General features: G+C 35.3%; 3 protein-coding genes across 3 annotated transcripts in view; 1 reads left to right on the top strand and 2 right to left on the bottom strand.

The window, feature by feature from the left end:
• Window positions 1–7,908, bottom strand: LOC141438357 (zinc finger protein 532-like). Its single transcript, XM_074102216.1, has 3 exons — window positions 6,734–7,908; window positions 6,015–6,154; window positions 1–3,392 (listed from the first exon to the last, which is right to left on the bottom strand). The coding sequence occupies exons 2-3, from the start codon at window positions 6,140–6,142 to the stop codon at window positions 1,520–1,522; spliced, it is 2,001 nt and encodes a 666-aa protein (XP_073958317.1). The 5' UTR covers window positions 6,143–6,154; window positions 6,734–7,908; the 3' UTR covers window positions 1–1,519.
• A 93-nt stretch (window positions 7,909–8,001) lies between these two features.
• Window positions 8,002–10,646, bottom strand: LOC141438358 (cartilage-associated protein-like). The gene has a single exon (XM_074102217.1). It carries the CDS (start codon window positions 9,865–9,867, stop codon window positions 8,764–8,766), a length of 1,104 nt encoding a protein of 367 aa, XP_073958318.1. The 5' UTR covers window positions 9,868–10,646; the 3' UTR covers window positions 8,002–8,763.
• Window positions 10,647–13,187: 2,541 nt separating this feature from the next.
• Window positions 13,188–14,338, top strand: part of LOC141438359 (uncharacterized) — a gene marked incomplete in the record, with an annotated part of 16,477 nt that continues 15,326 nt past the window's right edge. Inside the window, 1 exon segment of the mRNA XM_074102218.1 lies at window positions 13,188–13,621. Within this exon segment, the coding sequence (XP_073958319.1) occupies window positions 13,562–13,621 (60 nt within the window).

Genomic DNA, 14,338 nt, shown 5'->3' with positions numbered 1-14,338 from the left:
ATAACAGGGTTCAAAAAATGTGAGTGGCGTGAGTTACGATGTGAGCTTTAGCGAACATCGTAAGAAAAAGACGCCACGAGCTTTTTTTGACTTACTTATACAACGTTGCATACAATACTTTTTCTTCGACTTGGGTACTTATTAATTAAAATACAAAATTAGAGAAAAAGTAAACTTGAAATGTTTTCATACTTTAGTAAAAAGTATCGCAACCGCAAAGAGAAGGTAAACAACAATAAACAAGTGAGAAATATGAAAATGTCAAAATATATCTAAGTTAAATTTTGTTTTTGATTAACGTTTATTTGCCTGTGTCGATGTTAAAAATACGCATTACTTAAATGTTGGCAGGCTATGGATTAGTAGGTTCGGAAAGTTTTTTCTGTATAAAAACCATATAAAATATGTAACTGGCACCTTAGCGTGTCCGAACGTACGAATTAAGAAAAAAAAAGTAAGTGATTGCAGCAGGGCTACTACGAAACTCCAGACTCGAAGTTCGCGTCGTGCGGTCCGTCTGACACTTATACTATTTAATATGAGAGCGAGAGGGACGGTACGATACGAACCTCAATTTTTGAACTTCGGAGTAGGCCCTCAGTATCGTTTTAGCAACATTACGATACAGTGCTGTTATGGGGAATAGACAATATAGACTTTTCCAGAACCTTGTTATGTATGTTGTTATATTACTGTTCCTGATTAAGTAAATCACATATTACAGTATAGGAGTAGAAAAAATATCTAAATAAGAAATTTAATTTTAATTGGCGCATGTTGCTTTTGTAATTTTTTGACTGGGCACAATAAAAAAAAAGGATTTAAAACAAACTCAATCTGATTCAAGACATCGTGAAATCCATTCTACTCTCGATTCTGAGCAAACTACTTTCTGGTATTCAGTCCTATTTAATTAACACCTTGTATATTATACCTATCTACGATAAGAAATATTCGACTGATTCATATTCAGTAGTACAGTCGAGTTCATAAACTTGTGAGCAAAAATTTGATCAAAAATATCTATACACGAATCTTATGTCAACGGCGTAGAGTAGAAGCGTGTTCAGATATTTTAGATCAAATTTTTGCGCACAAGTTTATGAGCTTGACTGTGAACATACCTAACAATCTAGTACTAAGCCTATAGATCTTAAACTAAAATAATTGCATAGAAACTGTACCTAATGGTGACCCTAATCTTTTTCAGGTGCTAAAACATACGAATGCATTAAGGACTGCAAAATACGAAGTGCAGTGATAACACAAAAACAGTGTTTTTGTGAACTGTTAGAATATCTGCTCAGCAACAAGCAAAAATTGGGCAAAAAAACACTAAAAAAAAAAATTGACAAAACCACACGACCAAAGACCAAGGTGAGGGCGCAATTCTGTTTTTTTTTGTCGAAATTTTCATTATGTATCTACATTTATCAAATTATAGTTATTTATAGTATGTACAATATTTAGTTTATTACTTATATGATGTAAAAATAATGCTTATATACAATAAAGCGTATTACGGACTATTTGTTTTACCAGACGAGTTTTTCTTTAAGAATGCCATTCCATGGACCCTAAAGTGTTTTTCCAAATCTTCCGTATTATCAAACTGTTCTCTGCATATTTGACATTGATTCTCGCGCAGTGGCTCCTCAATCTCGCATTTGTCTATAGTAAAATTGTTCTTTAATAAGGCGTCAGCATTATAACAATGCTTAATATTGACATATTCATCAACATCAGAGATACCATGTTGCACCAATAAGTGTGTCGTGAACGACGGCTTTACTGCAAAACATTGGCCACATTCCATGCACTGGTACGCCATACCGGGATCTCTATGACCCATTAAGTGTTCTTCCAGCGTTTCTTTACTCACGCTTTCATGACCACATTTTTTGCAAGCTAATGGATTACTGCTGCAAGATGGAGATGCCACAATTTCCAAGATTGGAGGGCGACTAGTAGTCAACTGGCTAACTTTATGACAACGGCGGTTTTTTAAAGCCCTTTTCAAACGTCTTTGATTTGCCCTTCTTTTCTTTCTGTTGTATTTCTTCACATCAATTTTGTTTAAAATTAATTTAGCATCCAAGCATTTAAAGTTTTTATGGTCACTCGCATAATGCCTCTTCAGTTCTTCCCAGTTTTCAGACACATCTTTCTTACATAAATGACACTTAATTGTTGTCTCAGTAGGGCAGTCATCAATTGGACTTTCTTCAGTTGTGATTTGAGTCGTGGATTCTTTTAAAGCAGAACATTTAAAGGGGCATTCATTAGGGAGAACTGCAATTTGTTCATATTTACATTTGTAAGTGAAGCTTCTCTTACACTTATCACATCTTTTAACCACTCGATATGTTACATTTGTTTTATCAGTTTCTTTAAGTGTTGCGTCAGATGTTTGTTTTGACACTGATCCCTCCATAGCAATTGATTTAGCGGCTTGGCTGTGGTAATGTGAATGGTGCTTCAGTAATATCCGAACTTCCCTAAATATTTGGCCACAAGCCCAGCATGGATAAACAAAAGCAGAATTGGTAATATGCCCCCTTAAGTGGTTATCCATTTGAGTCTGCAATACTAGTCTGCCAGGACACATTTCGCATTGAAAAAATATTAAGGCTTTTGCTTCAGTCTGATGACTTGCTAGATGCTTTGTTATAGTTGTTTCATTAAAACAAGCTACGACACACATTGGGCATTTATACACTTTTTTGATGTGATTATTTTTCATATGTGCCTTGTATTCATTGGGATGGAAAAGATAACATCCCTCAATTGGACACTTGTATCTAGCAGTAGCTCTCATCATCCTAAACCCTTCGCAATCGTGCGTGTAAGGATATTGTATCATTCGCTTGCTTAGATTAATACCACATTCCGGACAACAATACGGAGGACTACTCGTATGGAGACGCAAGTGTGTCTTAAGTCCGCAGACCGTTGGCATAGCGAACAGACACACCGGGCATGAATGGACCTTGTTAGTATACTGCATTAAATGCTTAGCTCTGTCTTTATATATCTGTGATGAACAAGTTACTTCTTTTTTGCATTCAATGCAGCAAAACTTGCTAATTTTCTTTACTTTCGCTTGGTGCAAATTTTTAGGGGTTGCTGCGTTTAACACGGTTGTTTCTTTATTTGAGTTCAGTGTATTAGCATGTTTAGCAGCAAGGTTGTCAAAGTAGCTAGAAGGAAGAGGATCCACTTTCAAATCGCTGACGTTAATTGTTGCTGTTTTGAAAGCGTGTGATCGGATGTGAGAGAGTAGCTTGCATCTGTTATGAAATGATTTCAATTGATTGCAATGTCTGCACATATATGTTATTAGTACCGATTTTCGGTTAACGTGGTATTCAAAGCTCGATTGTAAGAGGAATCTGAAACAAGAAATAATTTTAAAGGAGATGTACTTATCTACTATGGTACTTACCTAAACTATTAAAAGTTTCTCACCTTTCTAATTTCTTATCCTTAACCTTTATACTATTACTTCATCAATGGCGTAACTATAGGGTGGCAGGGCTGGCAAAATGCCACGGGCCCCCGACCCAAAAGGGCCCCGGCCCAAGAGACTCAGAAATATTTTTTGAACATTGTACCTGAGTATTTTATTTTACTTCAAATTAAACTAAGTACAACGTGAGAACTTTTACTGATAGGGCCCCATCAAAAGAATTTGTCACGGGCCTTAGATGGTATAGTTAGTTACGCCACTGTACTTCATATTATTAAACATATCATTAATGTGAAAGTCAGTTTGTTCGTTTATTTGTTCATTCACGCTTTGAATAGATTTCCATAAAATTCTGCATCCGTACATCATATTAGAAAACCGGCATTTATTATTATTTTTATATAATTAGATATTATTATCCCGATAAAAAACAATTGTTCCCGTGGGGTGGGAGCGCGATAAACGAATTCATCGCAGCAACCTCTATATATTCTACATACCAACTTTAAACGAGTAGGTTACTAAAATGTAGGTATTTTTAAACGAGCAATTCTTATAAATTATTTAATTTATTTATTTCGAGATCTCTGAAATTACTCTTAGATTTCGTACAAAATTTGCTATGTGGGATGGGGGTTTTATTGTTATTTTCAAATATTAATTTCATTACATTTTTATATTTTGATAAGAAATTCTCGATTGAGATGAAATAGAAAGTGTGTGTTAGTAAATTAGATAAGCATGAATAAATAAATTATCATATGATAGTTAGATAGAAAAGTGGTTCGATTATATAAAAAGAAATGAATTGAAGATTATGTGATTGGGAAAAAAACGTACTTACCTCTAATGAAATCTAAAAAAATAACAAATTTCGATATAATGATAGCTACCCTTTTTTTATTACTTTTTCTGGGGGAAATATTAGCTGACATACATATTTTACATACTAGCTGTTGCTCTCGACTATGTCCGCATAGAATATGTTTATCGGGGTTATTCCCACCTGTTACCACCAATTTGTTACCAGTGGTAACAGGTGGGAATTCTTTTCCCATCTTTTACCAGTGGTAACTAATGGGAATAAAAATTCGCATCTGTTACCACTTAACTAATTGGTGGTATTGGTGGTTTTTTTCCCCAGTAGTTACCTCAAATTTCTTAAGTGGTAAGAGATGGGAAAAAAATCCCATTAGCTACCACCACATTCATTTTCATTTTCAGTTCTTATAAAAATACGTACATATATGCGATGAACTATTTTTTTTTAATGTCGAGAGTATACATGCTCTTAATCTAAAAAAACTATTTAAATATTTTACTTTTTAATATCCCAAAACAATATATTAAAACATTTTAATAAGCAACAAACATTTTTAATATGTTTGAAGTACCTACGTCCCTCTGAATACAAAGTACTGATTCCATTTTGAGGGTTCCGTAGCCAAAATGGCAAAAACGGAACCCTTATAGTTTCGCCATGTCTGTCTGTCTGTCTGTCCATCCATGAGTACCTCCCAAAAGTCAAGTGGAGGTGATTTTCTTCTCATCCAACCTTGTAGTGTGGAGTATTGTTGGATAGGTCTTTTAAATAAAACCATTAGAGGGTTGCTAAAACGATTTTTTATTCAGTGATTTGTTTGCAAAATATTAAACTTTAAAGTGCAAATTTTCATTAAAATCGGGCGTCCCCTCCCCCTCTAAAATCTAAACCGGTGGGTGGAAAAATTTGAAAAAAATCAGGATGGTAGAAAGCACGTAATATCAAACTTACAAGGTAAACCATAACGGTTAAGTTTTCTTGAGAATTATTAGTAGTTTGAGTTGAGAGTAAATAGCAGCCTAAGGTATAAAATATACCTAAACTTGGAATATTCCGTGCAAAATACGAAATCCTTAGAAAAATATTACTTAATTTTTTCGTATTGGCAACGGAACCCTATTTCGGACGTGTCCGACACGCTCTTGGCTGTTTTTTTTTAATTCCAGTTCCCCAATAGATAGGTGTATTTATTTAGCACCAATTAATTTAGTGGTAGCAAATGGGAAAAATATTCCCAGTAGTTACCATCAATTGCTTTAGTGGTAACAAACTGGCAAATATTCCCAGTTCTTACCACCGAGTACCTACTTAGATGGGAAAAAAATACCCAGTTGTTACCACTGGTAACAAATTGGTGGTAACAGGTGGGAATAACTTATTTATCGCTATTCTGCGAGAACTATGATATTTTCAGGGATTAAAATTATCTTGTTCTTATCGAAGACTCAAACTATCTGTAGGTATACCGAATTTCATCTAAATCGGTTTAACGGCTTAGACGTGAAGAGGTAACAAACAAACAGACTAACAAACTTTCACATTTATAATATTAGTGGTTTTATTGCTATGCACTTCAACATTATGCGTTTTAATGTTATGCAAAGTCTGTTGTTTTCATATAATAACAATTAATGTTATGCCAATGAAGGAAGCCCCCACCCAAAGCAAGCTAGTCTACCATTGTACATAAGCAGTCAGTTGCCAATCTTAAAATATTGATACCTGTCTCCGCAGTCAATGCATGGATATGTTTTATAGCCCGCAGTAGGTTCAGGGATGACATAGTTTGGTATAGCCTTAGTAAACAGGAGATGTTTTATACTCAGTCTGTCACTTGAGTCAGTGGCCATGATGCAGAGGTACTGTAAACATATAAAAAAATATTAACAATTAAAATATTAATTACTATTAATATTGTTACCTTACTTTCTATACAGTTAGGAAATTGTAACTGCTGGTAAATTTTGTAAAATATGTAATACTTCGTTATAAAACTTTCATGTTGCTTGTTTTCAAGGTGTATTTAGTTATTTACTTGATATTATTAGCATTGAAAATGTGAAATTCATGAAAACAAACAAATAAGATACAGTGGGCAAGGAAAATTAGTGCCTATCATCAGATTGATTCTATAGCGACTTCATATTAATTTTATTATGTAATAAAAATTGTAATATTTACTTCCCATTTCACATTATTAACTAAGTACTTACATTGTTTTTCTCTTTTTTTAATTAAGTTATGAGTTTTTTTACATAGGTAGACTGAAGTTGGCATGGCAACACCTTGATAGTAAATAAGTGAAGTGATTTAATTATGGTTGACTACAACCAATCCCATTCAGGCTTAGGTACTGTTTGTGATCAATTCTGAACCCAAGTTGTATTCTGAAATAGTTTCTGCCCTCCATTATATATTACAGCTGTGATTCATATACTCACCTATTGCTTTCCCATTGTTGAATATCGTGGTTATATTTCGATAAACTTCATCGCTAAACCTTGACTTGACAGACAGTCGAAGCGAAGTAGGTACGTAATGGAAATGGATGGAATAGACAAGAGCGCACTGCCTTGAAGTTTGCGTAACTCGAGTATCGCCATACTGAAATATCTCTACAATGTTACCATTTTCTAAATAAATTCTACTAGATAGATGGGTTTCTTGTTTATAAATAGATAGTTGCGTTTTAAACAAAATGGTTTCAAGATTTTCCTTCAACAAATGAAGGAAATCTCTTTATGATGTGAGTTAATTGACTATAATGCTGAATATATTAAATGTTTTTTATTACCTACAAAAATAATGAGTCGGCCATATTGCGGATTTTATATGGAACTAATATTAAGAATGAACTGTGTTGAATTGAGAGTAAGGGAGATAGCCAACTGCATAAGCAGCGGAGCTATAACGAATTGCGAAGTTCGTGTCGTTCCGTCCCTCACACTTATACTATTTAATACCAGAGTGAGAGCGACGGTACGATACGAACTTCGATTTTCGAATCTCGGAGTAGGCCTTCAGTTCATTCATCTTTTATTTCATATTGGCGTATATTGTGCATTGATGCATACTTCCTTCGGTATTTGAGACAAGTCTGTGTGGAAAACTAATACATTTTTTTTTGTATTTCCTTCTTAGCGACAGAATACCAATGGTATTTTCTGCCTGCATGCAATAGATTCCCAGTGGTATCTTCCTAAGGCCCTATGTCTACAATACAATACAATGACACTTTATTTTACACCAGAAATAGTAAGCGATACAGAAAATAGGTACACAGAGAGAAAAATAATAAAATAATAGAATCATTATTAGGACAGGAGTTCCCAAACTGGCCATCGCGACGCCCCCGAGGTGTTGACACAAATAACACAAAACAGTACACTCGATGGATCGGCTGCCTACCTAGGACCTAGAGCTATATGCCGGTGTCGCATAAATACGACATGTAAAGAGAGTAGCAGTGAAAGAGTATTGGTATTACAATATAAAAAAGATTGAGAATCCCAGCTTATCATATTAAAATAAGTAATGCCCGATGAATGATACATATTATGGAAGGTGGTAAACGTTCTTAATGTATTTATAACAACATTAAAAAATCTTCCAGTTTAGTACTTTTCCATGGGTTCAATAACATATCATCTAATAATAGAACATAATATTAGGGACTTAAATATCTAATTAAATAAGAATAAGGCGCATCATGCAACTTCTTTGGTATTTATTAAATATGGCACCAAAATAGAGAACAATTTGTCTAAATATAAATTTATGAAGAAAATAATGTAATAAAAATAGTTATCTCCTTACATACTATGTTTAAATCAACATAATTATTAAAATTGTTATCAAAAAATTAAGGCACAATGTAAAATATTATAAAAAATATTATTATTATTATTAACTAAAAAGATATGGCACATAAAAAACAACACATTTCCTGTCACAAACAAAATGTACCACCAATAGGATGTTGTATATTAAATGAGTTTGTTTTACAAAATATTCAAATGGCAGACTCCTTTTAAACTTTGTGGTAGTCAGGCTTATGAGCAGTGGGTATTCATTCTGAAGAATGAAGTTATAGAAACAAATCACACATATAGATTGAAAGGGCATCAACTCAAAATGATACATATGAATTTAGGCCTTTCAGAAATTATTACTCATAGTGTATTATTTTGAGTTGATATTGCTTATGATCTAGGTGTGCGAAATGTAAAACTGTTTAAGTACTTTGTTTGTGCCAGAAAAAGTCCTGTCTGTCTAAACATAAATGGAACCGGTTATCTTTTAAAAATTGGGAACCTTTCAGTAGTAGAAGCTGCTGACCCCAGCAAAGATAACAGATGTTAATTTTACAACAAAAATATGTGACCTACATTGATAAACATTAATATTTAAAATATTTGTATGAGGAACATTTTAGTAAGTTAAAAATATGCACATACTTCAAGAATTGTGACTAGGATTTTACAGAATTTGATTTCAGGTCAAAAGTGTTTGTATTGTAAAAGTGAGACAGGAGTTCTTTCTCATACTGATCATATTTAAAGTAATAGACAACATCAGATCTCTCAGTGAAAGCGCTGTCATCAACTAGTGAACTATAAATGTCCTTATTTAGTAACATGTCTTCATCATCAGGTAGTATGGCTAAGTAACTTGCAACAATCTTTGCAGCATCTTCAAACCGACTGGAATGATAATAGGAAATCTGCAAATAGTTCAAGATGTCTGCTACAAATTCAATTCCTGATTTATAGCCTAAGGTAGAGAGCTTACTCTGGCACTGCTGTCTGCACTGTAGCAGAAATAATATGTTATTTGATACAGTTATGACAAAATCCGGGGACCACTCCTGTTCTGGTTGGTGCTCACAGCTTACTCTACATCCTTTTTCCCATGCAAAATAGTCAGTCAATACTTCTTCCATAGCTACAATTGTTTCTCCCCATTTTTTTTGATTGTATGATTCCTTACCCAGCTTGTGTAGGACTTCATAATCTTCACTTTCCAGGTCAACCAATTCATTAGGATTTACTTCTGGCTGAGCAGTGTAGTATTTTAAATTGTTATTCATCACTGTGTCATCGGGGTGAGCCAGCAAATATGTATATGCTGCAGATGCAGCTTTCGACACAGCATTCATTTGAAAGTAACATATATGGAGGTACTCGTAAGGTTTCCTTTCCTCAATATTAGATAAAATTGATGCTTCTAGACCTTCTTGCAAATCAACTGTTTCAAAGTCTTTGTCCCTGCAGTTTATCAAGCAATGTCGTTCGTTTAGAAACGATTCATACATTTTCAAATCATTGAAGTGATTATCAATTTTAGATTTAACTTCTTGAGACTTGCATTTAGCTCCGCAGTTATTAAAGACCGATTTGTACAGCTTGTACAAATGCAATGTTTCTTCAAACTGTGCAATGCATTCTGACCACCTTTCATCAGAATAAGCTTGTAATCCTTTATTATAGGATGTTTCAATGGAATGTCGTGATATACCTTTGCAAGATGTAAACAGTATTAAAAGGACAAAGTAATTTAGTGACGCACACGCCATTATTTTATTCTTGACTTGGAATTAAATGAACTAATTACTATTTTATGATACTACTTTATGAAAATCGAAAGGAAATGCGAGCTGGATAAATACTACTGGCGCGGCTTAACAAACATTACTATTACTGACTGCGAGTGCGAATTGAATATTATAATCTCCTTTTATCTCTTTTCATTGGTCTGAAGTTTATCACTTTACCAGTCAAGCATATTATAAAGTACTCTGTGCAGTCAAGTCATGTCATTCGTTTTTGTCACTTTGCTGTAAACTGTCACTGTCAGTAGCTTTAGCATTTACACGTAGAGTATGCAGTGGGGGCACACTTAAAACGTCACCTTTTCACGTACACGCCAGCGCCTCTGGCGAAAAAATGATAGCACTAAATTGACAAATGTGTCAAACGTGGACTTGAAAAATTCAGTCTGTCCGCCATATGTTGGCTGTCTGGCTTTCGCGGATGATTTTTAAGTTTATCTGATTTTTTGCTGTTTTGTTAAAGTTGCTCCGCTTGGGTGGCCAAGTGAAGTGACCACCATAAACTCGTTTGATTTCTGGCCTCGCGATGTAATGCAACTTGCGCAATTTTCTAACAGGTCTAAGCTGGGCTTTATAGACGTTAAGCTTGTTGTGTGCGTGCATGTACATGTGTGTGTTATGTCAGATTTAGTTCATCAGCTAGCTACCAGATAGCGCTTGTTACCATACATGCAAATTTGACCATAAAGTTGCCACTCTTTTTCTATATTGGTACTAATACTCTTTGAATGTATGACATTTATCTACTTTTTTTTAAGTTTATTACGCCTGATAATAGCAAAGTGTACATCGTGTTTGACCAGTTATTCGCAGTTTCTGAACGTTGGTTGAAGTAGGGTGCTTGTTGCGTACCTAAAATAGACAGACAAGAACATATAGACATATACATTACAAAACATTAAGACAATACAGATCGGATCGGAAAATCACCTAGTTTTATTTTTTATTAAAAACTTATTAAACTTTAAATATGAATTTTACTAAGATTTCTGTCTTAAATTAAAAAGGTACAATTGAAGTTACACTAAACTATCCTAAAAATAAATTAACTAAGTATATATACAACTAGCTTTTACCCGCGGCTTCGCACGCGTAAACTATTCGGTCTGGTAGATGCAATTGAAATTTTCGGAATTTTACAAAATTCTCCTGGAAATTTCCAAAATTTATATCGTGCTCTTCATTGAGGTTTTGTGAATAACTGTACAAAATTAAAGACTGTAAACCCAGTGCTAAAATTTCAAAATTTTTCCCTATCCAAATTCAAATTCAAATCATTTATTCAGTAAATAGGCCGCAATGGGTACTTTTACACGTCATTTTTTAAAATACCAGCGCTTTCGGAAAGACCATCATTGCCAAGAAGAATGCGCCGCAATAAGCTTGGCAGAAAGTCATTTTTTCGAAATAAAATAATTACAAATAAAATACTTAAAAACTACAGTAAGTATACAATTAAAGAAAAAAATACAAAATAATAATAATAATAATAATACACGGATGTATGGGGTCCCTTAGTTACAAAACTATCCCGTGGAAATATCGGGATAAAAAGTAGCCTATGTGTTATTCCAAAGTTCCAGCTACCTACATACTAAATTTCATGACTCTAAGCCTAGCGGTTGTTATTTCAAGATTTTATCCCTATCCCGTGGGAATATCGGGATAAAAAGTATCCTATGTTTTAATCCAGGTTATAAACTACCTACATACCAAATTCCATGACTTTAAGCCAGCGGTTGTTATTTCAAGATTTTATCCCTATCCTCAATATCGGGATAAAAAGTATCCTATGTTTTAATATCAGGTTATAAACTATTTTTCCGCCAAATTTCATCCAAATCCGTCCAGCCGTTTAAGCGTGAAGAAGTAGCAAACATACTCACTCACTCACTCACTCACAAACTTTCACATTTATAATATTAGTAGGATAAGAATAATTTTGTGAATATTTTGCAATATCTGAAATTAATTATGGCAATTATGCGTTACGGGGTAACGGGGCTATGAATGTCTGTCTGTGTTTTGAGACTGTTTTGTCTTTCGGAAACTTTTGTCCTCCTTTTTTTCCGAACAAAACGGGGACTATGCAACACTGTGGTTGCTCGATATTTTTATGGTACGGTGTTAGGTGTATTAAATATGATTTTAATCTAAACTTTGTTTTCACGCCCGTAATAACAGACTTTGAAAGCCATACTTAAAAACCTCACGCAACAGTGCGCCATCTAGTGAGACAAAAAACGATAGCCCTCATTCCCCCAAGTCTTGCCCCTGAGGAAGAGTGCCCTTAAGGCTGGCTGCATTTCCGCGCTGGATCGTGATTCCAATACGTTGGGCGAGAAATGCACCAGCCCTATGGTCATTGGTAATTGCAATTTTTTTTTATTTGTTCAAAAAGTTTTTTTTTTCTTTCGTGATATATTTAATGAGTAAGGAAGGTCAGGATTTTTTTAATTAGAGGAGGCAAGGAGTAGGAGGGTTTTGAGGTTGGTAGGTTTAGGGTTATAGAGGGGGAGGATGTTGTAAAGTGGAACCGATCTTGAACCGATCTCATCGGGCAGTTAAAAAACATGTGGTCAGCGGTACCGGTACCCCACCAGATAAGACAGTCAATTATTGTTGTTTCCTATTATTGACGTTGTAGCGCTGTTAAATTTTACAGTCTGTGGTACTTGTTTAACAGTCGTAGGGCTTTCCACAGGTCGATATAATCATTATCGATAGTCTCCAGTCAATGCTAGTGATGCGCTCTACGATAAATGGGAGTTACGGACGTCTTCTACTAGTTTAATTTTTATTCATACTCGTATAAGTTATGAAATAAAACGACCAAATGTTTTTAATCATTTATTCATTAAAGGGTCTCCTAAAAACTTAGGTACCCTTAGACGAGAGTGGTACACCATGAACCATTTCCTTTTCCGTGAACAGGCAAGGATACGAACATCGAATCCGCGCACCTATTCGATCGAACTGGGTATGGTCAAAAGTCTTTCACATACGCGTTTCAACAACAGTTGACTCTTGGTTAAAGCCAGCAAATAAGGGCTAGTCGGTACTAGCAACGACATCCAAAGATCATGTAAATAGTCGTTTTTGGGCATGCAAAATAGTTTGTGAGTGGCACTTGTTGAATTACAAACAACAACACAACACTTGAATTTTGCCATATTGGAAGTCAGTAGAATATCACTCGCACTAAACACTACCGCAAGTAGAGTATTGTATTGTTAAACAGAGGAGGATGGCTACTCATGGAACTACAACTCGACCAAAAACGGGAGAACGCAAGAAATACCCGCACTCAACTCAATGTTTAAAACACAATGACGGGTAAGGACATGACAGCAAAGAAATGGCGGCGGTCCACAGATTGTAATAATATCATACAAATGGCAGCGCTACAACGTCGATGAATGAAACTGAACTGTCAGCCCCCTTTAATATTTATTTTTTTATTTTCAGTAGTGGCCCGGATGCTAAGTCCATGGGTTTGACGGTATATTTGTATTAATTTGTATATTTATCTTGTTGTTGTCATAGCAACATACAAAATTCAGCAAATTTTTTTCGTATGATGTGAAGTATTAGTATTAAAAAATAGGAAGTTTCGTGGGTAATTACAATACTTGCAATTTTAAACCTAATTAGAAGGATGAGTTACAATAATGGAGTACTTGTGGGAAATTGGAGCGAAGAACGGCTCAAGAATGAGGTGAATATTTTCATGTAATCCTATGGCTGTAGGTATTGTCTAACGTCTACTTAACGGCTCGACTGAACGCTCGCGATCGCGTTCACCATCTCTCATCCCAAGGCCATATTGCCTAACGTTTAAGGCGCTCGCAATCGCAATCAAATGATAGTTTTCAACCGACTTCGAAAAAGGAGGAGGTTCTCAATTCGGGAAACAATGTACAAATCGAAATGTACGACATGTTAATCCGAAGCATTATTGCCGTACATTATCATGGTCGCGTATTATCAGGGCGTACAAAACATTGCGCGCGCTGTAATGTACGTAGTGATAATGTACGACGTCATAAGTAATCTGAATCCAATCGATTCGAATGAACAGACATTTTTCGCCGCGGATCGAGCGAGCGCAGCGAGCGAGATCGATATAGTCGGAGCAGATCCGACCTGGCCGGGTTAGGTTGAAGGGCGAGGGTGTGCGAGCGAGTCGGCAACCTTTCTCTCGCCCTTGTTTAGGTTTTTTTTTTTATTTCAATCACGGAAATCGTAAGGCATGATAATCGGAATCTCTTACCGCACCGGCAATCAGTGGCGTAGCTATGGGAGGGCTTGGCGGTGCCGTGCACCGGGGCCCTCACGCTGAGGGGGCCACAGAACCCTTACCTCTAAATAATAATTAAAGATAAAAAATAAACCTTGTGGTTTTGGCTAGTGGAGCAAGTGCAAGCAATGCCAA

Source organism: Choristoneura fumiferana, chromosome 18 (genome assembly GCF_025370935.1).
Source record: "Choristoneura fumiferana chromosome 18, NRCan_CFum_1, whole genome shotgun sequence".
In the NCBI taxonomy this organism is placed as follows: Eukaryota; Metazoa; Arthropoda; class Insecta; order Lepidoptera; family Tortricidae; genus Choristoneura; species Choristoneura fumiferana.
The sequence above is the reverse complement of the archived record's forward strand: the minus strand, read 5'-3'. Positions and strand labels throughout refer to the sequence as shown.